The sequence below is a fragment of the Alligator mississippiensis genome, chromosome 6 (genome assembly GCF_030867095.1).
Source record: "Alligator mississippiensis isolate rAllMis1 chromosome 6, rAllMis1, whole genome shotgun sequence".
In the NCBI taxonomy this organism is placed as follows: Eukaryota; Metazoa; Chordata; order Crocodylia; family Alligatoridae; genus Alligator; species Alligator mississippiensis.
This window is the reverse complement of record NC_081829.1, coordinates 85,315,880-85,339,173: the sequence shown is the minus strand read 5'-3', so window position 1 is coordinate 85,339,173 and position 23,294 is coordinate 85,315,880. Positions and strand designations below refer to the sequence as shown.

The 23,294-nt window shown below is 43.6% G+C and overlaps 1 protein-coding gene across 10 annotated transcripts in view; it reads left to right on the top strand.

Moving 5' to 3' along the window:
* The window catches only part of TACC2 (transforming acidic coiled-coil containing protein 2), a 234,635-nt gene that overhangs the window by 45,116 nt on the left and 166,225 nt on the right, over positions 1 to 23,294 (top strand). For all 10 annotated transcript variants that reach the window (XM_019485888.2, XM_019485887.2, XM_019485889.2 and 7 more), the window contains one exon: positions 19,764 to 19,948. In XM_019485888.2, coding sequence (XP_019341433.1) covers positions 19,764 to 19,948 — 185 coding nt within the window. The remainder of the gene's footprint in view (positions 1 to 19,763; positions 19,949 to 23,294) is intronic.

The window sequence follows — 23,294 nt, the reverse complement described above, 5'->3', positions numbered from 1 at the left end:
TCAACCTGAGTAGCTTTGGGACAGTCTGAATTGACCTGAACTCAGTGTAAAAAATGTTCATTTCACTATAGGAAGGGCTGGGGGGATAAGCTTTTTGCACCTCATCATTTTTTTTTTTCTCACAGCTCCCAATGCCTCTAATAGCAGCCTTGATATCGACAGTGTCTGAACTTTTCAAGGCTTGAATTAGAAGCCTTGAATTTGAGAGCTCCTAGTCAATTGTATTAATAATGGAGGTAACCAGAGTACAGTTAAGTCAATAGCAGGCAGTGAGGCGGAAGAGTTGGTTGCACTTAAGCAATTTATCCAGTTTATCCAATATGCAAAAACCAAGGTTTGTTGCTCTAGGCTACAAATTGTCACTAGGACTGGTTTATGTGCTTAAATGAATTAACCGGGCATGCATCTCATACGCATGGAACTGGAGTACACAGCATGGACTTGGTATATCTAAATTCACAGATATTTCAGTTGGTTGGTATTTACTACTCAAGAGGAAAACCAGTTTGGCATTATAGGAACATAAATAGAAGACTGATCAGAATTTTAAAATTGCTCTTGCTTTTTTGTTACCCTAATCCTCTAAAGTTTGTCCTAGTAGTGTTCATTACAATATGGAAACCCTCTATGATAACTCTGCCTCTATAGGAAGACTAAACTCTGCATGAAGGTGTGATTGAATACCGTTTTTACCCATGAAAACATTCCTCCAGATTATGTGGAAGGCACACTGAGAAAAATCTTGTGCTATTGTCATTGCCACTGCTATAATATCTAGGGTTCCTAGAAAATGATCAGGACTCTTTCTGGTCAGGTACTGATCCATACATAACAAAAAGGCAGTCCTCATCCCAAAAAGCTCCTATTGTTTTTACTAGCGTTGGAAGAGAACTCTTTACCTGAGAGCTCCATCAAAGCAGCAACTCTTGTATTCACTAGGGACAAGATGCACAAAGGTATTTAGGTACTAAAACTTACTGAGATTTTCATAGATGGCTAGGTACCCAAGCAGCTCTGTGAATCACTTAATTTAAAATTCTGCCTTTCAAAGCTAGAGACGAAGGCATGTTAAACTGTCATATGAAACCTCCACTTAACCTGTAACAGCAGATAACTAGGTGCACATTTCAAATGAAATCTTTTTTTTTCTTCTGCTGACCACTTCATAATTCTAAATAGCGCTATTTGCCTCATTAAGCAATCATGATTTTTCATCTTCCAGCTAGGGTGACCACTCATCCTTAATTGGGTGGGACAGTCCCAGAATTGAAACCTCAAGTCCCAGTCCCAGGATGCATTACTCCGGGACAGCATTTATCCCAGATTTGCAGCATGGTGCATGGATCTGTGGGAAATGGTGGGTTTCCCCTTGTAAGCTAGCAGCTTTCTAGCCTGTAAGGCTTCTGGATGCGGGATTCAGGGGGTGCCCACACACATGCATGTGGCCAGGAATACAGCTGGGCAGCATAAGAGCAGCTCCCTTCAGGTAAGTCTATGCAGAGGAGGGAGAAGGGGGGACAGATTGAAGCCCCCACAGTGAGGGAGGGGCAGAGGCTGGGGGTGGGCCAGGGTGTGGAGCAGGACAGAGCCATGGCTGGCTCATTGAGGAGGTGCGAGCCATAACAGGGTGGCTCCACACCACAGTACACACCCTTTCAGGGGAGGCATGGGGGGCACATGCTCCCCCAGATTTGTGTGCAAGGCGGGGGTGAATGCATACTGCTTGTTGCAGGCTCAGGGCTCTCTGCCCTGCTGCCCTTTCCCTGGGACCAACGTGCCTTCTGCCCACCTGGCAACAGCAGGGGACTGGCATGCAATTGTGCCCCGTGCTGCTGCCAGGTGGCAGGGGGTCCACGGCTGGTGCAGGGATCCTGGGGGAAGGGGAGCAGGGTGGGGAGCCCGCATCTCTCCCTGCCCTGCTCACCTCTACTCTGACAGTGGAGGCGAGGGGCAGGGGGTAGGGGGAGGCAGGCATGTGTCCCACCTTTACATTTTAAAAAGGTGGTCACTCTATTTCCAGAATGTCTGAGGGCAAAAAAAATCATGCCATCAAACTATAAAGGCACCATCTGCAGGCATGTGGCTGCATTTCTGAAATCAAAAGTGAATGTCTGTTCACTTGCTTATCATTTTAATCTACACCATTTAGATCGAATCGATCTAGTCCCAGACTTTTTGACTGTCTGTACTTAATTTTAATGCGTAACCTCTAAATTGCTCCACCACAGGCACTAACAATTGGCGGGTGTCAAATGAAGCTGGTTGTTGCCAAAGGCATTTGTTAAAAGCACGATTTAGCTCCACATTCAATCTTTGTGCAACCTCCACTCATTTTGCCCTCATGCCAGACCAGCTACCAGCTTCCTGATTTTCCCTCTCTCTCATTCTTTGGTTGCATCTTTAGTCAGCATTTTTGCACTGTTAGTTAAGGACCTGACTTTAAAAAATTGTGTGCTTACAAAAAGCTATCACAACCATCAGTGGTTATGCAAATATAATATGCAACAATAAAGTCCCATTTTAACCACAGGCTAGAGACACTAATGAAACAAGTACTGAAAAGTAACATTTAATTAAGGGGCCTTTGCAAAACAAAGTGTCTTGGGCTGCAGGGACAGGATAAACAATTGTCTGATCTGCAATAAGCTCTGCTGAAAAATCTATGTAATTGGCACAATCACGTTACTAATATTACAAGGATTTCTTAAGAATCAACTTGGAAGATATTTCCTGGTCCCTTTGCTAGGGTGCAATGGAGCATTTTGTGCTGTGGATTGGCATTTGCTTCTGACAGCTCTCGGGGTATTAGGCTGGGGTTTCAGGCACACCTCAGTCTCCCGCATCGTTTACTTGGGTGCACTGCGAATTGCAGCCAGCTACTTTCACTCCTCGTTTAAGAAGCAGATTTAATTTGGAAGTAAAACAAAGACAACGAGGAACCTCTACTGTTTTGAGCATCAGATGAACATAGTCTTCGTCGCTCTTGTCTGCAGTCAGTTCAGGGCATTGAAAGAAGCAGGGTATTGGCTGTAAAGTATTGTTGTTAAACTTTCCCCCCCCCCACCCCCCGACTATCATATACACACTTTTTTCACTGCTAAATCACACATGTGCAAATCATTTGGCTGGAAAGATGCGTGGCCTGCTGTCTTTAACAGTTAACATGTGTTCATCCTCCCTATTTGGTCAGCTTGGCAGTTGTTTCTGAAATCTGATTCCCGACGCCATGGGGATGACCTTTGGTCCGCTTCCCAGCATTCACCTGCAGTCAGATTGCTCACTATAAGCTCCTTACAGAGAAGTGGTTGACTTGGAGTGAATGGACTGATGACTGTAACAGGCAAACTTCTAACCCAATATAAGAAATAATTTGTAGTTCATTTTAGGAGACAGCAGTGGACAATGCAGAGAAGCTAAAAGGTAAGACCTTCCTTATTGATTGAGGCTTAGAAAGATTTGTTCCAACTTTCTTTTCCCCCTTCCAATAAATGCAGAGGGTTATTGGGAATGGAAACTTAGTGTAACCCTGCAAAGATTACTTTCAAGTACTGTCAGAACTATGGTATGCACCAATAAATGCTATAAAAGGATGTGTGTGTTTTTAGTCGAGGAGCGTACCATAGAGAAAGACTTAAAAAGTAACTTTATTCCATTTAAAAAGGACAAACAGTATCCTTTGTGCTTTTGAAATATGAATTTTAATTTTTAAGACAATCTTTTTAGTGATGCCTAATCAACAGCCTGATGATCTGGTGGGAAGAGCAGCTTCCTTGGAGTTCTGTAACACGGGATTGTGGCAGTGGATAATGCTGTTGCTAAGGCTTTAAGCCAGAAAGGGAGGCAGAGTGAGAGTTTAGGATTCAGTTCACAACACCATTCCCTATGTTGTGTTAACGTTGGGATTTTAATTTAATTAAGTTTGCCCCTTGCATAGTGATGCATTTTCTTGGATCAGTTGCATTTTCCAGGGTCTAGGATCATTTGATATTATTCACAGAAGGTCATGGTAAATCATTTGTCCCTTTAGTTACTACTCAAACAGTCTGCCCCACAAGAAAGCAGCAACTAGGGAAAATGAAAGCTGATCTTTGTATATTTGTCTTGTGCAAGGAAAAATACAAACCCCATTATATTTCCTATTTCAGAAGATTTTTTTTTTCTTTAAACCCAATATAGGCTTAAAGAAAAATACAATATTCAGGTTATTTGCTGTGTGTGTCCTACATCATGAAAATGTCAAAATCACTCGTGTATTAAGTTAATGCAAATCTGATTTTTAAAATCATCATCTAGTTACAGAATTTTCTTCTGATTTCTAAGAGAAAAATATGCAGTAGTTGTGGGGGGGGGAGTTCTTTAATGGACTCTCAACTCAGCAACATTTTTCTGATTTGTTTTAAAACAACTGTGTTGAAAATGTGTCTCTTCAGTGGTCACTGCTTTAGAAAAGTAAAGAAAATACCATGTTTTACTGATAAAATATATATATATAGGGATACATAAAGATATATACATATCTTTATATATATACATATATCTTTATGTACTACTGAGTGTTGAATCACTCCAGAGGTTGCAAGAGTTCAAACATGAGCAATAATCTTTCATTTCATATGCATGCTTTCTTTTGATGTTGACTCTAGCAGTAACAAACTCTACTGATACATGTTTCAGCTATAAGAAAAACAGCTGTGATAGAGCCAGACCCTGTCATTTTTCAACTTAAATATATCACCAAGTGTAAAGTAGAATCTTTCCACTCATTTTTAAGGTCCTCAGTAGAAAAACTGAGATTGGGTTATTTGCATATCTTTGTCAGGTTGTTCAGGATTAAAGAACAAAGAAACTGTATCTTGTTTCTCTGTTGGTTGGCATGAACTTGCATAGTATTTTTCCTTTACAAAATAGTGTAAATGAACTAAAAAAAATTATGATAAATTTTAAAACCCATATCTTTAAACCAAAAAGCGAAAAACTTATTTGCTTACCAAGATCTGTGCCTAGGTTTTTTAAGGTACTGCAATCTGTTTCTCTTGAAAATGTAATTACCTGGCTACACATGTGCTCATGATTTACTAGGTGGGAGGTACTTTCTGCTTCTTTATACACATGATGTCCCAAACTCCTACCAATTTGGCAATGGGCAGTGGGAAGGGAAAAGGATGAAATCGAAGTCAAACTGATCACTGATCTTGATTTACTGTAAACACATGCGCCCTACACTTGCTACAACAGATCCATTTTGGGTTATAGGCAAAAGGTAGGAAAGGGTGGTACCTTAGATATTACCTGGTTCAGAGAGGCATGAGCTTTCATGGATAGCAGCCTACTTTGTCAGATGTTACAAACGGACTTGCAGAAATGGAAGGTTTTAAATAGAAAGGAAAGAAAGACTGCTGAGAGGGGCAGAAAGTGGGTTGCCTGGAACAATAGTGATTAACAAAGCAGTTAACAGTTGTTGAGGTAACAGAACCCATAGGCTGTGTACAGAAGTTTAGGCAGCCTGTCGGGGAGGTGCTCTAACTATAGTGCTTTACACCAAGCACCATGAGTTAGAGCACCATTGAACCCAAAAGGCATTTTTGCCTGTTGCATGTGGGGTGGGGGGATTCGAGCCTGCCTGTACTGGCCTAGGCCAGCAGGCAGGGGAGTTCCAGCAGCCTCCCAAAAATCTGCTGGACAGCCCTTCTCCCCATCCCTGCCCCCCAACCCCCTGCAAGTTTGCAACTGTGAGCAGCAGCTGGGGGGAGAGGTACAGAGCCCCCTGCCGCATGCCTCCCCCCCCCATTAACCCTGCTGGGGTTGTTGGGGGAGCTGGGCTAGGCTGGGCCCGTGTGGCAGTGGGGGACTCCCTCCTACCCCCTGTGCGAGCATCTTGACAGCGGCAGCCTCATGGCTGCCACACACAGATGGAGCGGAGGGTAGGAGGAACAGAGTCCCCCCCAGCCATGCAAGCCCAGCCCAGCTCCCCTCATGACTCCAGCAGAGGTAGCCAGGTTGGGACCATATGGCAGGGTCCCCCCCACCCTAGCTCCAGGTGTGGCAGGCATGAGGCTGCTGCTGTCAAGATGCTCACATGGAGGGGCTGCGGGGGGAAGGGGGGGTCCCTTCCCCATGTGACCCTGGCCTGGCCCCCCCAAGACCTCAGCAGGGGTAGCTGGGGGAGGGGGGGCTCATTTTCCCTCTCCCCCTCCCCCCGCCCCAGTTCCAGGCACAGCAGCCACAGCTGCCACTGTCAAGACACATGCTCGGGGTCAGTAGAAGGGAGACCCCTGATCACACAGGCCTGGCCCAGTTCCTCACAAAACCCGAGCAGGGGTAGCTGAGTGGGGCATGCGTGGCAGGGCTCCTTTCCCCTTCCCCACCTCCACCCCTGCCTGGCTCCACAGAGAGGAGGCAGATTTTCTGTCCCGGGGCTGGGCTGGTGCTTGCCTGTGGGCACACAAGCACTGCCCCACAAAGCAGCATGGGATGCAAATGGAAATGCCCAAAATTAACCTTTCCAGGGAACCAGTGCACAGGTTCAATTTTCACGCGATTTGCCATTTTAAAAGTGCTCTGCAGCCATGAATGTTTGTCATGTTATAGTTACAGAGTGCTTTTGGGGGCCTCATCACACAAAAAAATGTCACTTCTGTACACACCCTAAGTCTCTGTTAAGGCAATACTTAACAGAGTCCTGTCTGTGGATAATTAATTGTTCCACGATTTGGCTTTCAAGTTGGTTTTTAAAATGCTGTTTTTTAAGGTCATCTGCTCTGAAGTCAGAGGTGGAGTGCCTAGAAGGCTAAAGTGCTCTGCCATGGGCTTTTGTACATCTCTGGACTTGATGTCCAATCAGTGTCCATTCATTTCTTTCTGTGTAGGGATCACCTTGTCTGTCCAACAGCAGAGGGCCACTATTAGTAGGTGATGATCTAAATGAAGGTGCTGGAGAAGCAGGTGATTCAACCATGAATATTATCATTCCTATTGTTTGGTCCAATGATGGTGTGGTCTGTGTTAATGGGGTAGTACAGCTGGCATCTGGGCCTATAGAAGGCAGGATAGATGCATAGATAGAGCACTTCCTATCTGGGTATATGGCAGTGATTCTCAACTGGGGTGCCTTTCAAGTGGCTGCAGTGTGGCATGCAACATTAACACTGTTAGTTATGAAAACAAGATTCACAAAAAAACCCAGAGATTTCAAATAGGAATCCATAGCGTTAAAAACATTTTGACCTGTTGTGATCATGCTAATTAGTTTGCAACAGAAATATTACCCTACTACAGTCAAAAAATGAGAGAAAACTAAGCCCTGGCATTTTCTAAGGGGTGCCTTGAGTCTAAAAAGGTTGAGAACCACTAGTCTGTAGCCAGGATGCTCAACCCCAAGCCTGCAGGCCAGATCCAGCCACTGGTTCTGTGTAATCCAGCATGCAGGGCTCCCCATGAATTAGCCCCACACCACTCCTCTGACCTGCAGACCAAAAGGTGGAGCACCATTGGTCTATAGCAAGGTCTGGTGTCTTGGTGAGAGTTGCAGTTAGGTAATCTGTAGTTGGAGAGAGATCATTTGAAGTTGGGGTAATATTTATTTGGAACATTAATAATATATGGCCAAATTCCACCCCCAGCCAATTCAAGTTGTTCAGGTATAGTTAAAGGCCCATAATCATCCATAATCTCATAAATACTAAATGAATGAAAATAGGAAGCTATTTAGAAAAGAAGAGTAAGCTTTCTAAACTATGTTAGGTTGATGACAGAATGGAGTACTGACACTTATTTTACAATATATGTTACTTGAACTTGTGCACACAGAGCTAATTTATAGATTTACATATTCTTCTTACCCATTGCTTTCATCTCCTCAGCCTTTGTCCCTCTTGTTGTTTTTTTGCATACACGCACTGCCTCTTATTTTAAATAGTCTATAAAATGACTAGGACAGGGACTCAATATGCCTTCAGGTAAGAGACCCTAACCTTGACTAGGGTTCTTGGGGCTGCAGTTATATAAACATGTGCATTGTGAATGTGTGGACATGGTTAACATCTATAGTCTACTATAGAAAATACAATATATTTTTTATAAAAGTTGTATATAAACAATTTATAAGTGGTGGTGATGAGTAGTGGAAGTAAAATAACACCCCCCCCCCCCCCCCCAGGAAAAAGAAATAAAGCAAACCAAAATGATTATGGCCCCAAAATGTTTTTGGAAATGGTAAATTTACAGCTGGATCTACTTCACAACATGATACAGAAAAATAAGAATTCTTGCAGGTGTAGAGTTAGATTCCTACCTTATAAATAAACAGAGTATATGCCAGTATATTGTGATATCTACTACCACTATCCTACCATATTTATCAGATTCATTATTCTGATGTCAGGATTCACTGGCTTTGGGTGTAATTGTAGAGAGTATTGGTTGTCTCTACAGGAAAAAAACCTTTGATTTAATTGCTTTGGGTGTAGGTTAACCTTCTCATTACCCCGTGGCATTTAAAGTAAAATGGCTCCATGTCAGTCAGACACAGACTTGCAACTGGAAAGACACCTTTGAGTTAAGTAGCTGACCTTGTGAAAGAAGAGCTAATTAGAAACCATTTCTGGATACTAGGAGCAGTGGGTTAGGATCTTAATTCTTCACTACATGTTTCACTCTGGGGAGACGAAACAGACATTAAAACCAGGAGAAGGCAGGGTAGAGATGCACCTTACGGACTAAATCAGAGTTGCATAAGCTTTCATTAGCAATGGCTTACTTCAGACATCCTGCTTATATCACAGTAGTTTTCCAGCTGTTTCTTTTACTGTCAAGATGAAGAAAGTAGTAGATTAAAAAGTAACCTAAACACAATGCAGGTGATACTTATAGGATGAGTGAAATACTCAGAAGAACCAGCTTTCCCTGCAGTATGCCCATGGTAGAAGCCAGGGCCCTACTGGTGGACGTGACTGGGGTCTTCAGGCTCCCCCTCCCTCCTCTGGTTCATGGTCCTTTGGTTCATGCCCCTGCTCCTGAGAGCAGGGCCCAGGCTGCCTGTGTTGTGACCAGCACAGCCAGGAGGGGCCCTTTGCAATAAGCAATAAGGGGCCCTTTGGGAATTGGAGCTGGGGGGCAAAAAAGGCACCAGTCACAGGGCTCAAGTGCCTATATACTAATGCTAGGAGCATGGGGAACAAGCAGGATGAACTAGCACTCCTGCTTGCAGAAAACACCTATGACTTAGTAGGGCTATCTGAAACCTGGTGGGATTCTTCCCACGACTGGGCGGTACATATTGAGGGTTATAGGCTGTACAGAAAGGACAGGGCAGGGAAGAAAGGGGGAGGGGTTGCGCTCTATGTCAATGAGCAATATACTTCGACCCTCATCAAGACGGAATTGAAAGAGGAGAAAGTAGAAGGATTGTGGGTTAAGTTACATGGGGGGCAAGGAGAAAGGGATTTGGTGGTAGGGGTCTGCTACAGACCCCCACACCAAGGGGAAGAACTAGATTTGGAGCTCCTGAGGCAGCTCTCAGAGACCATAAAAACTAAGGAGGCGGTAGTCATGGGGGACCTAAACTACCCAGACATCTGCTGGGAGACACAGGCAGCAAAGTCCCACCATTCACGCATGTTCCTAACCTGCATACAGGACCTCCACCTGACGCAGGAGGTACACGGTCCCACTAGGGGGAATGCCTTACTGGACCTGGTATTGGCAACAGGGGATGATATGGTAGGGGACCTACAGATTGGTAGTCACCTGTGTTACCAAATTTGCCCATTACTTTGGGGCGTGCTCATTTATTAGGGATAGTTTCTAGGGTCTTGGTGATTCTGTCAATGTGCTGCTTGTGTTACTATAAGGAGCTGTATCTCTCCCTTCTGCAAGCCTTCACCCCCAATGGAGCTATCTTGCAGGACTCAATCTCAATGGGACTGGGTTCCTCCAGTCACCAAATCAGTCATACACACAAACACACACAAATTAACGTGACACGCCTGACCTGGCTGGGCTGATCAGCATGGACAGACTGACACCCTCATATGCCAAGAATCAGTTCATAAGAGCAACAATAAAATGCAGTCAGACACAAGCACACAGGTGAACAGAATCCCTCTGAATCCGGCTGGGTGTCCAGCTGACACCCTCATGGGCCAGCATTCAGTTCATAAGGGCACGTCTGAGTCAAATTGGGTCAATCAGCCTGTACAAGCTGATCCCCTTATGTGTTTCAAACTCAGCACGTCCCAATCTTTGGCCTCTTGATGAGCAGACCCCACAATATTTTTGGGCTTCACAGGGATCTTTAGCTTAGGTAAAAGAAGCGTTGCTGCAGAGCACAGGAGGAAAGAGAAGCAGAGAAGAAAAAATGTACCCAGTTACTACCAGTCTGACTATAAAAGTTATTTATTGCTAAGCATATGAAATATATAATGGTACTAGTAGTAATAGACATGCAAAAGAAAAACAAACACAAACAATGACAATACTACCCTGGTTTCATTAAGTATTTGGGGAAACTTAGCTCAAGCTTAACTAATACAGTTCAGGTTCAGAAGTTTATGCCTAGAGAGAAAAGAGAGAGAGAGCGCTGGGATCTCACCAGTCCAAGGTACTCAGGCTGCAGAGCTGACAGGCACAGTCCGTAGCACAGTTCTTGAAGAGAGAGACAATCTATTCTTCCAGCGTCCCAAGAACGACAGGGAATGGTGTCAGCACAGGAGTTTTCTTCTTCTTTCTTCTTCTTTCCTTCCTTTCTTCCTTCTTCTTCTTCTTGAAGCGTGCACACTTTTTACAGATTTTTATACCCTCAGTTCAGCTGCTTCGAAGCATCCTTAATTGTGTAAATCATTGTCTTTTCTGTTGATAAGGGGTTATCTGGTTTGGAACATCTCATGAAACTGATTGATAATCAGGAAACACTTAAGATTAGGGAGTAACCAAATACTTGGGAGCCAGCTTGAAATTCCTATGGATGGCAGATATACTGATTGGATATCTCATGGTTTCTTCAGGAACAATAGATAGCTTGCAGCATCAGAATTTTGGATTTTTACTTGTTGTGCACAAGCCTCAGCTTAGCATGACTTTTCCAGATCTTACTATAGTCTTTTAACAGACTTCAGACAATTATTGGGGTGTTCATAACCTTTTGTGGCGAGGACTCCCACCAGTCATCTCGGGAAAAGTATGACAACACCTGTGATTAGAGCTCCAACGGGCTGGACGTTGTGATGAATCCTTAACCATTGTTCAAATGTTGCCCATACCCCCTCTGACTCGGTCTCTTGCCTCAGCATTCCCTAATCCGGCAACCGAGTTTTAGTCAATCAAGTTTAAATAGGCCTCCCATAGTGGGACCGGGGAATGTATGGCCCGAGATGCCTATTAAATTTAGAGGTGTGTGTGTGTGGAGGAGAAAGTCCTTAGTATATCCACATTAGAACTGGTCTGATAAATGCTGAGCTGGGTGTGTGTGAACATGGGTTGATTAACATTTGGAGCACAGATTCCCCATGATACAGTGCTCCCCTGCTTCTCTGGTCCCAGAATTCACTGCAGTCTCTGCTTCAGGCTTTCTGTTCTCCATCTCTCATGTAAATGAATGGTCATCTGGTTCCATCTCGGATGCAAATGAGACCTAGGGCAGTTGGTTCACTCCTGTCCCCCTTATCTTGAGGGTCTTAGGTGTGTCTCTCACTGCATCTTAATCAGTTTTGTTTAGGTAGAGGAGGGGAGGGGGTGGGGTGAGTCCTTTGTGAGTCAGACAGACTGCATCCTGGTCCAGGGTTGCCCAAGAACACACAGCTGAGATGTAACACCTGGGGGACAGTGATCACCAAATAATAGAATTCATCATAAGACGGCGAGTGGGTAAGGTAACTAGTAGGGTGAAAGTGCTAGACTTTAGGAAAGCTGATTTCAATGAACTTAGGTGATTAGTCAAGGACGCACTGCAGAGTAGGAGTTTTGAAGAGGTGGGAGCCCAAGAAGGGTGGCTGTGTCTTAAGGAAATGATCCTTCAGGCACAGAGGGAGATGATCCCGATGCGAGGAAAAAGAGGGAAAGGGGCCAGGAGGCTTCCTTGGCTGACCAGAGAAATCCAGGGCAGCCTACGGACTAAAAGGGGAGCATATAAAAAGTGGAAACGGGGAGAGATTACCAAAGAGGAGTACCATGGAGCTGAGGATGGCATCCAAAGTAAAGGATAACAAAAATTTTTTTTTTAGATATATAGGGAGTAAAAGGAAGGCCCAGGGTGGAATAGGACCTCTACTAAATGGGCAGAAACAATTGGTGACAGACAGGGGGGACAAGGCTGAACTCCTCAATGAGTTCTTTGCCTCAGTGTTCCTAAGTGAGGGGCAGGACAAGGCTCTCACTGGGATTGTAGACAGGCAGCAGCAAGGCGCCAGATTTCCATGCGTAGACCCTGAGATGGTGCAGAGTCATTTGGAGGAACTGGATGCCTTTAAGTCAGCAGGCCCGGATGAGCTCTATCTGAGGGTACTGAAGGCACTGGTTGACGTCATTGCACAGCCACTGGCGGTAATATTTGAACGCTCGTGGCGCAGGGCCAGGTCCCGGAGGACTGGAAAAGGGCCAACGTGGTCCCCATTTTCAAGAAGGGGAGGAAGGAGGACCCAGGCAACTATAGGCCAGTCAGTCTCACCTCCATCCTAGGCAACGTCTTCGAAAAAATTATCAAGGCTCACATTTGCGAAAGCCCGGCAGGACAAATTATGCTGAGGGGAAACCAGCATGGGTTTGTAGCAGGTAGATCATGCCTGACTAATCTAGTCTCTTTTTATGACCGGGTTACAAAACGCCTGCATGCAGGAGTAGGGGTTGATGTCGAATACCTAGACTTCAGGAAGGCCTTCGATACGGTATCCCACACCATACTGATGAACAATTTAAGAAGCTGTGACTTGGATGACTACACAGTCCGGTGGGTGGCAAATTGGCTAGAGGGTCGCACCCAGAGAGTCGTAGCGGATGGGTCGGTATCGACCTGGAAGGGTGTGGGCAGTGGGGTCCCGCAGGGCTCAGTCCTAGGACCGATACGCTTCAATGTCTTCATCAGCGACTTGGACGAGGGAGTGAAGTGTACTCTGTCCAAGTTTGCGGATGACACAAAACTGTGGGGAGAAGTGGACACGCCGGAGGGCAGGGAACAGCTGCAAGCAGACCTGGACAAGTTGGACAAGTGGGCAGAAAACAACAGAATGCAATTCAACAAGCAGAAATGCAAAGTGCTGCACCTAGGGAGGAAAAATGTCCAGCACACCTACAGCCTAGGAAATGACCTGCTGGGTGGCACGGAAGCGGAAAGGGATCTTGGAGTCCTAGTGGACTCCGAGATGAACATGAGCCGGCAGTGTGACGAAGCCATCAGAAAAGCTAATGGCACTTTATCGTGCATCAGCAGATGCATGATGAACAGATCCAAGGAGGTGATACTTTCCCTCTATCGGGCGCTGGTCAGACCGCAGTTGGACTACTGCGTGCAGTTTTGGGCGCCGCACTTCAAGAGGGATGCGGATAACCTGGAGAGGGTCCAGAGAAGGGCTACACGTATGGTTAAGGGATTGCAGGCCAAGCCCTATGAGGAGAGACTAGGGCACCTGGACCTCTTAAGCCTCCGCAAGAGAAGGTTGAGAGGCGACCTTGTGGCTGCCTATAAGTTCATCATGGGGGCACAGAAGGGAATTGGTGAGGCTTTACTCACCAAGGCGCCCCCGGGAGTTACAAGAAATAATGGCCACAAGCTAGCAGAGAGCAGATTTAGACTGGACATTAGGAAGAACTTCTTCACAGTTAGAGTGGCCAAGGTCTGGAACGGGCTCCCAAGGGAGGTGGTGCTCTCCCCTACCCTGGGGGTCTTCAAGAGGAGGTTAGATAGGCATCTAGCTGGGGTCACCTGAACCCGGCACTCTTTCCTGCCTATGCAGGGGGTCGGACTTGATGATCTAGTGAGGTCCCTTCCGACCCTAGCATCCATGAATCTATGAGGAGGTTAGGGCTGTGGCATATGTGGTGGGGGTGAGGCAGGCCACTTGCCCCGTGTGGATGTTGGGGTGGGATGGGGATATACTGTGCACGTGGCAGGCAGAAAGATTGGGCTATGCATACAGTAGGGGTGGGGCTCAAGGTCTGTGGCCTACACTGCATGCATTCCCCAGCTTCCCAGAAGTTGGACAGCACCAGTATAAGCAATGAGACCATTTAAATTTGTCTATCGCCTTTGGGCTTTTGTGTGTCTTATTTTTGTGTATCCCACTCTCTATCTTGATGGATGCAGAACCTGTTTTTGTTATTTACCCCAGACTTGGTCATGGTAACTGATTGCATCTGGAAATAAAACCTCACATTTTGGAAAAAAAGGTGAAGTAGGAAAAACATGGTCATTTATCTACTTATCACCTTCATACTCTGCACTGCTTTCCCAGTGAACTGAGTGTAGTTTAAGGTTTTGTATGCCCTATTCAGTTTCTCAAGAGATTTAGTCCTACCTTCTTTGTCTTCCATGACCGTAATCTCCAGGATGGTTATAATCCACTGGATTACCATTAGCAACAATCAGTGTTTTATAAAAATATTTTATTTTATTTAAAGTTTCCTTTTTGGTTTTGTTATTTAAATTGTAGTAAATTAACTTAATCTTGGCAACTATTCAGCTCCTATAGTGAAAGCAGCCATAAATGTAGTCTGCTAGATAAGGATCCCAGAAGTCTACATGTGCATACAAGGCAGACAGTCCCAGCAAATGGACTTTGAGCTTTCAACCTACCCTGCTTTAAAAGTTCATGACTGAAAAGCCCAGCCCATTTCAATAAAGTTGTTCCCACCTTCTAGGAAAGAGAGACTACCTGACAGCTTATCAATTTTTGCCTTAAGCCTAAAGTTTCCTGATCACTTTCTTTCATCTTGTTGGTCCTTTCTGAATTGCTTACCAAATTTCAGCTGCTGTTTACATTTACAGGGACTTTTTCCTTTTGTCCACTGGGGGTCATCACCCAGCTTTGGCCATGAAAATTTTGTATCTGCATGACAGCACTGCATATTTACTGCGAAAATAAATGCAATTGAATCACAAAGATGTTCTGTAATTGCAGCTTGCTAACTCCACTCGTAACTGGCTGAAATAAAAATACAAATACACTACTTATTCTCTTATATTTTTATTCTGTTAGTGTGATACGACAGTTAGCAAATAACGAGTTGCACATGTCCTGGCTGGAATGATCTAGTTGGGGATGGTCCTGCCTTCAGGAGGGGGTTGGACTAGATGATCTCTTGAGGTCCCTTCCAACCCTAACTTCCTATGATTCTACAATATGGGCAGGAAATGGGTCAAAGCAGCTTCCTGTGATCTTATCCATGGGACTTCACAGGGATTTGGGTTAGTGGCTACTGATTCTTTGTGGCTAGGTTCTTTGGGCTTCATGGGGACAGCTAGGCAGCATTTTTCCTTTAGGAAGCAGAGTTCCAGCCAAAGCATCATAGTGCCCAGAGTGCATAACTGATGGGAACAGCTATGGGCACTAAAATGGCCCCACAGTATGCCAACTTTTTTATGAGCCACCTGGAAGAAGACTTCCTCAAGAACTGCACCATCAAACCCTTGCTGTACTTACGATATATCGATGACATCTTCATCATTTGGAGTGAGAACCAGGAATCTCTAATTGAGTTCCACCAGAAATTCAACAGTCACCATCCCTCCATCTGACTTTCTTTAGAATACTCCAGCACCAACATCCCCTTTTTAGACACAATGATCAGTATCCAGAAGGGTAAAATACAGACCACAGTATACAAGAAACCCACAGACCAACACACATATCTGCACAGAACCAGCAATCACCCGAAACACACCAAAAAAGCTGTGATATACAGCCAAGTCCTCAGATACCACCGCATCTGTACTGAAGAGAACACCCAGGATTGCCACCTCACCAATCTTAAAAAGGCTTTCACCCAGCAAGGACACTCGTCCAGAGAGGTAGATCGCACATTTGAAAGAGCCACCTGGATACCACGTGAAGAACTGCTGCAGTACAGAAGAAAAACACCCACAAATCGCACACCGCTGGTTATGACCTATCACCCATCCCTTGAACCTGTACAGAAAATCCTCAAAAAATTGCAACCCATATTAGAAAAAGACCCTATTCTTAAAAAAATCTTCCCAGAGCCACCCATCCTAGCCTTCAGACAAGCACCGAACCTCGCCAACCTCATCACAAGAAGCAAACTTCCTCAGCCCCAGAACACACCAAAAGGATCCAGATCGTGCCATGACAAGAAATGCAAAACCTGCCCCCACATTTCCACCACCCCCACAGTTACTACACCCCACAACAGAGCCATCAGCATCCCAGGATCTTACAGCTGCACCTCCAGGAATGTAATATACCTCATCCAATGCACCAAATGCCCCGATGGAAGATATGTAGGAGAGACCAGACAACAACTGCGCACCAGAATGAACGCACACTGGAAATCAGGAGGGTCACTCTCTCTCCAATCTCTCAGTCCTGATCCTCAAGGGAAATTTACACAACACATCCCAGAGACGAGCCTATGAGCTCCATTTCATCAACCTGCTGGATACTAGAGATCAGGGACTAAACACAGACATTGGATTTTTGATACATTACAATCTGCCTGGCAACTGCCTCCCCAGCCCAGCCCAGCCCCTGGCTTCTTTACTTTTCATTTCATCCAGGAAGAGCACACACCAACTGCTGCAGCGTCCTTAGCCTGGCGAAGGGTTTTTGAACCCGAAAGCTTGCTTAATAACTATTCTCCAACCATTTGGGTTGGTCTAATAAAAGATATCAAATTCACCCAAGGAACCTTGTCTACCTGCTTCTGAGCCACTATTGTGGGATGCAACTTATCTTCCTACTCTCCAGTTCATGCAGCTAGGCAGATCCACTGACCCCATGGTTAGCAGGGGCTAAATCATGTTCCCATAGCCTCCCCATCTGTTCTTTTAGGTATCCTTTATTTGAATGATATAAAGTATAGGAAAACTCTGTGTAATTCCTTTTGCTGAATAACAAGGCAGAAATTGACTCAAAATGGATAATTCGCCATATAGCAGTTAGGTCACCTAGGAATGCACCTAAATGACAAGGTTTATGCAAGCTCATTAAAAAAATTTTTTTTAAACCTTTTCATGCTAACTGAGATAGAAGCTTGCTTCTTAGTGAACTATCCCAAACTCCTGTGCCCTGGAGTGACAGGGATGTATCCAGGAGTATCTCCCAATGCAGATTTATTTAGTACTTTTTACCAGGATGCATAGAAGCCTGATGTCAATGATAGGCTCTTGGGGACCATGCCCAGGCAGCTTTGTGGGCCTGTCTATCAGCTCTGGACTTGCACCTGGTGAGGCTGGTGATACCCTGATACCAGAGTTACCTGCTCAGTATCCCTTCCCCAGGTGACAGCTTTGGCTTCTAAAAACAGAACAGGCAGCCAGAAGCAGGGGTGATATTTCCTGTCAACTCTTTAGGGCTCAGTGGTGAGGATAAGACCAGTCTCTATTCTGCCCATTCCCTACACCAGGGTTCTGGGAGCAGGGCTGTCCTTCCCAGCAATGCTGCTGATTGACTCATGGGAAGCTCCGCATCAGAGTTAATGCTAGGGCAGCTCTTTGGTATAACTGAGGAGTGTGTGTGTGTGTGCATGCGTGCACGCTGGTCAGGGAGATAATATGCTGGATTTTCTAAAAACCTTCACCACTGTAACAACGTGGAATAGATGTGCTGCGTGGGCATGCTGTCAGGCTTATGGAAAGTTAATGCAAATAAAACCCATGCTGTATTGATGGGACTTCCTGTGAAAAAGAGAAGCTGTAATATGGGCTTATCGGAACACAGCAAGACGATTCTGAATGACAGGCAAGACTTAGCTCTCTTCTGGCCCAGGTCAGACACCAACATCAGCTAAAACAGAGGACCACTGAACACTAAGATAATGCCACTTATTGGTGTAGATGCTGGACCTATAACTTTCTATCTTCGAGCTTTATAGAATTTAGAAACAAGAATTTTATTGTTGTTGTATTTCTTAAATACCCAGGTGGTCTGCCATTCACACAGATTTATTTGCATGATTAAGTCCTGTATTTAGTCACTGGAACATTACTTGTTAGATGCAGGCCAACAGCAAGTACAGAGCTCAAATCATCCGAACCAGGCCCATTTCTTGTGGGCAGATATCTGTTGAAAACTGCAATGTTCCGAGGTTGGGAGGCATATTTTCCTCCCCGACAACCAGTGTCTCACCATGGGCTGTGGGAATCTGCTGGCTTGTTTCCAAATTTTGTTCTACATCTGTTGGATAGCTGTTAAGTCTCTTAGCATTGGCCTCTTTTGTCTTAGCCCCTTTTCTTTCAGTGAACCTATGCACCAGTTGTTAATGTGTGACAAAGAGACAAGCTTTGGCTCTGTGTATCAGCAAGGATAAGATGTTCAGTTTCTTAAATGCTGTTTCGGGTTTTGTAAAAGAAAAAAAAGTACATTGGGATTTTTTCCTGTCAGTTTTTTTCCATTTACAAAGCCACATCTTGCCTCATTCCTAGTTGGTCATATCATTTTTCTCTATCTTAATTTTTTTCCTGGCATCTACTGGCTCACATGTAACTACACCCTGTGGAATGCTGTGCTTATGGCAGTGTAATATTGACCTATCATCCATCTGTAGATATGGAGAACCTTGCTCCTCCTTACTGCTTGATCATCAACTCATAGGGAAGCACAGATAATCTTATAGGGAAAGATTATAGGCTAGTTGAATGCTGGCTGATACGCAAAGTTGTGCATTAATGTTCTAGTCATCGCTGTTGGTCTTCATGGACTAAGTCTCTAGGCACTGAATCATCAGTAATGTGGTTTACTCTTCCTGCTTCCCCATTGCTCACAGGCAAGGCAACACTGGGCCTCACTTTGGTAATAAGAATGGTCAGCAAATTTCACGCAGGACCCATCATTCAAATTCCTTTCACTGCTCCCTGAAGATGCAGCCAGGTGTAATGCTCTGTGTTTTATCAGTGTGTCCAGAATTGTCTTGCCAGCAAACATACAGAGAACAGCACTAGAGCGTCTTTATGATAACACAGCAGCTCTCCGCTCAGGGTATGAAAAGACACTGACCCAGGTATCCAACAGCTTTTTCTTTGTCTCTGCAGGGTTGCAAATATTAAAGGTTGGATACTTCTCTGTCAAAAAAGGAAACAAAAAGAAGCAGACCTCCTTTAGGGGGAAATGCCTGGTGCTTTGTAGAGACTGACTTGAAAGGCTTTCTATGAGAAATCAGTACTTCCAGAGTTGTTTTAGAATTGGATTTTGCTTCCAAAAATATTGCCACCATAGTGGCTAAAGAGTTTAGAGCTTTTCTCCCTGGTCCTTGCAAATTTATTTAGCATAAGGAAGCATTTGCTGGACTTGGAAAAAAGGGAAGATGATACCCTCTTTGGGCCAGATAAGGCCCTGAGCAGCACTTTAGAACAGTTGCTACATTCTTCTGTGTTCTTTTTCTTATATTTATTTTTGGCTCTACTATTTCTCTCTGTTCAGTACCTAGTTTGGAAAAGAAAATGGCTTAGGTTTGGAATCTATGAATTCCACTGGTCAGTGAATTCTGCTATTAACTCAAGTTTTTGTCAGTGGATGAAATAGTATAAGCAATATAATCCTCTCCAAAATCTGCTGTGATCTGAACGTGTCATTAACTGTTTATATTGTTCCTTTTTGTTTCAGAGCATTTCTTCTACTTCGACTCCAGAATCAGGCCAACCTCCTGGTAATGGTCAGGACGTAAAAAAGAAACATCGGAAAAAGAAGAGCGCAGAAAAATCTGGTGGTCGAGACGCCTTGAATTTCTTACCTGATACTGCTGCACCGCTGGCTTCTGATGTCTCCCCATTGATTACAGGGTGTCCAAGGTAGGGAACAAACTTCCTACTTAGGGTTTATATGCAGGATGTAACATAAGCTCTTCTACTTGTGAGATTTGGCGTGTGTGTGTGTTTAATAAAGTATGTTAATGTGTAATCAATTTTTTAACTCTTACTGGTGGATGATGATGTGGTTTGCACAATAACACATGTCAAAAAGTGGCTTTTATTCACCAAGCTGTCTTTCTCTTTAACTACATAATTGTAAATAAGTCCTCTCTAGCTGTTTATAATAACTATTGACCTAAATTTTCTTTACTCTTTGTTCATATTGTTAAATCCTTGTCTGAGATGCAAGAAGATTGAGAAATACATATAAGGTGTTAAAATATGGCTCTGAGCAAGGACTAAGAGTTTGGGAAACATGGTATTTCAAAATATTTTAAACAATTTAGGGCCAATACCATTGTATTTCATAGTCCCAATGAAATCAATGGGACTACTTGAGGAACTGAGATTACTATTCAGTGCTATTCAGGGTGACAGAAGGTAACATGATCTGAAATTCATTGAATGACACAGGGGGGGCTGCTTTCTCTGAAGCAGTAATGCCATGTAAAGAGAATTCAGATTTTACTTTCTGATGTCAGCACAGTCTTCAGCTGCTACACTGGACTGCCTGTTTAATAACAGCTTGATTTCAACAGGGTTTCATTCTTTTCCAAATCACAAGCATGAGTCAGGATACGAATAGTACATATAATTCATAAGCAGTGACAGTGATTTACTGATAAGTAGCTAGGATTTTTGCAGTTGTATTTACACGGCACCTTCAGTAACCTCACCCACCTTTTGACTGCATGTTCTGAACGGTAATGAAACACTATAGAATATGCACAGACCTTCCCCTGTTTGTACCTAGTTTGCATCTATAGTTCATTTTCTCTGTCTCAACAATGTTTTGTTTTTTAACTTTTTAACTAAAAACCTCTTTAAAAGGAGGAAATACTGATTTTTTTTTTAAACTTATGTATACAAAACAGAAAGATAGGGTCATTATTTTCATACTAGATGTATTACATTTTATTGTAATTCGTTTTATGTTCTTATACAGGTATCATGTTAGGATATCTCCTTTTAATCACTGCTATTTTATCCCGAGAACTATATTTGAAATACAGTCCTTGGTGCTCTTTCTAAAATGCTATTCTGAGACTTTCTTCTTTATGGAGTGGATTTTAGTAGGTGATGATAAGTCTTACCTGTTGAGGCTTATTTATTTATTGTAATGTTCTTGCTTATTTCCAAGGTTATATAGTTCAGACCAAATCTTTGGGTCAGCTTCTGGATGGTAAAGTATAAATGTGCAAGAACATAGTTAGCAATGATAGCACTGGACAGCACTCAGGTTCTTGTACTGCGGAAAGCTTAGAGAGAAAATGCTCTGCAGGCTCTTGGCAGCTTATGGTATGGATGGATGTGGTGTAGTTTAGTCAGCGAGCATAGCCAGTCTATTAGTGGCAACCTGCCCTGCTCTCTGTAGCCCAGTACCACCAGTGGAATCATTCTCAGTCTTCTTGCATATGGTTCCTATTATTAGCCCAGTGCAACACGTGAGAGTTTTATGAATAATTTGGTCTCACTCAAGATACAGTACTTTCACCGTATAATAGTAACTTCATTTGGGGAGGTATTTCCAGATGTAAAATTGGAACTTACTTTTTCTTGGTTTTTTGGATTTTGTTTGTTTGTTTATTTGGTATAGAATCTGGTCAAACAAAATTGTCAAAAAATACTTCTAACGTGTTCGATAATACATTCTGTCTGAACTTGCATTTAGCTTAATAAGGCACTAATGAATTGCAATCAATTTACAAAAATCGGGTGGTGGCAAACATAATTTAACAGAGCCCCCCCCCTTTAGAAATTCAAACTCTGTTACAAATTTCCCAGCTGGTTCCTGACTAACACTCAGCAAAAGCTAAGTACAGAATTCCAGCGTTTGAAATATGGCACTATCTCAAATTATCCAGGACATTTAATTCCTCTTTTTTTTAAATAATACCCATAGCAATTTAAAAATAACAATGAAAATTGAGTGAAAAGCCCAACTGCTTATGTCTACCTGCAGGTTGGATTGAAATTCCCACAAGCGCAGACAGTAGTGTAAATAGGGGTGGGTGAGTGGGGCATGACCCCTGGTTCTCACTTAGAGGGGGCACAAAATTAGTAACCACCACCACTGATGGTCTGGGTGCCTCTGCCTGACCAGAAATGTTTTTTTATGGCCCTGTGCATAGACTTATGGTAGGGCCATCACTGCCTGCTCCCTGAGAGAGAAGTTTTTTTATATTTTTTTGGCTCCTGTTTTATTGCTGCTGTTGCATTTGTTGCACTGAAAGCATTATGTTTCCACTGATTTGTCATACTTTGATATACAGTTTTTTGAATTGTAGTTTGTTCTTTTGATAAGCACATTTATACAGGGTTTTTAGTGTCAACGCTGGAGAGAACTAAGTCTAAAAGAGTCTGAGGCTTCTACCACATCTATGAATAAATTTAGGCTGGAAATGGGAAAATGTATTGAACCGTCAAATATGTGCAGTTCCTGAGCAACTGTGTAATGGGTGTAGAGGGGAAACCATCCAAAGTAGTTCCATGTCACAGCTGATAAGGTTCATTAGCAGAATTGTACTGTATGGCTTCCTGCACCTGCAGGAAACTGGACATGATGAGTTAAGGGGAGTTCTTTCAGTCCCACGTTCCTCATTTATTCAGTATCTGCCTCAGGGTATCAGGCAAATACAGAATTGGCAAACAGACCAAGTAGACCATCTTCAGTCAAAAATGATTTTCATAAGAAGGCTTCCTTCAGAAAAGTTCAATTGAATAAATAAGCAGATATAGTTCCCGTGGGACCAATTCTCAGGGGGAGGGAGGTGGTTATATTGAAAACAACGTTAAATTGATGATGCATTTTATTTATAAAGATGCAGGAATGATTGTTTTTCATAGGGAATCACTTTAATATCTTAGACCAGGTTTGTACTTGAAAACATGTACTTGCTCGGATTAAGTTCCTCTCATCTTTCAGTGTGTGACCTTGTTTGCCTCTTCAAATCAGTTAAGCCCCAGATATCACTGATGCTAGTTTAAAAGAATTAAATTTGGATCGGTGATGTAAACTTGAAGAGGAGGAAGAGAATTTCAGAGGCACATGTTCTCTTTTCTATTACAACTGCCATATGCAGCTACATAGATTTAGTTTCCCTAGACAGTGTATGCTTGTGCAGTCATTATACTGTATGTTTATTGGAGGATGTGTAACCAGGCTATCTTAACTAATGAAAATTTAAATTGCTTGTAAATTACTTGAAACATGTTGTAAATTACT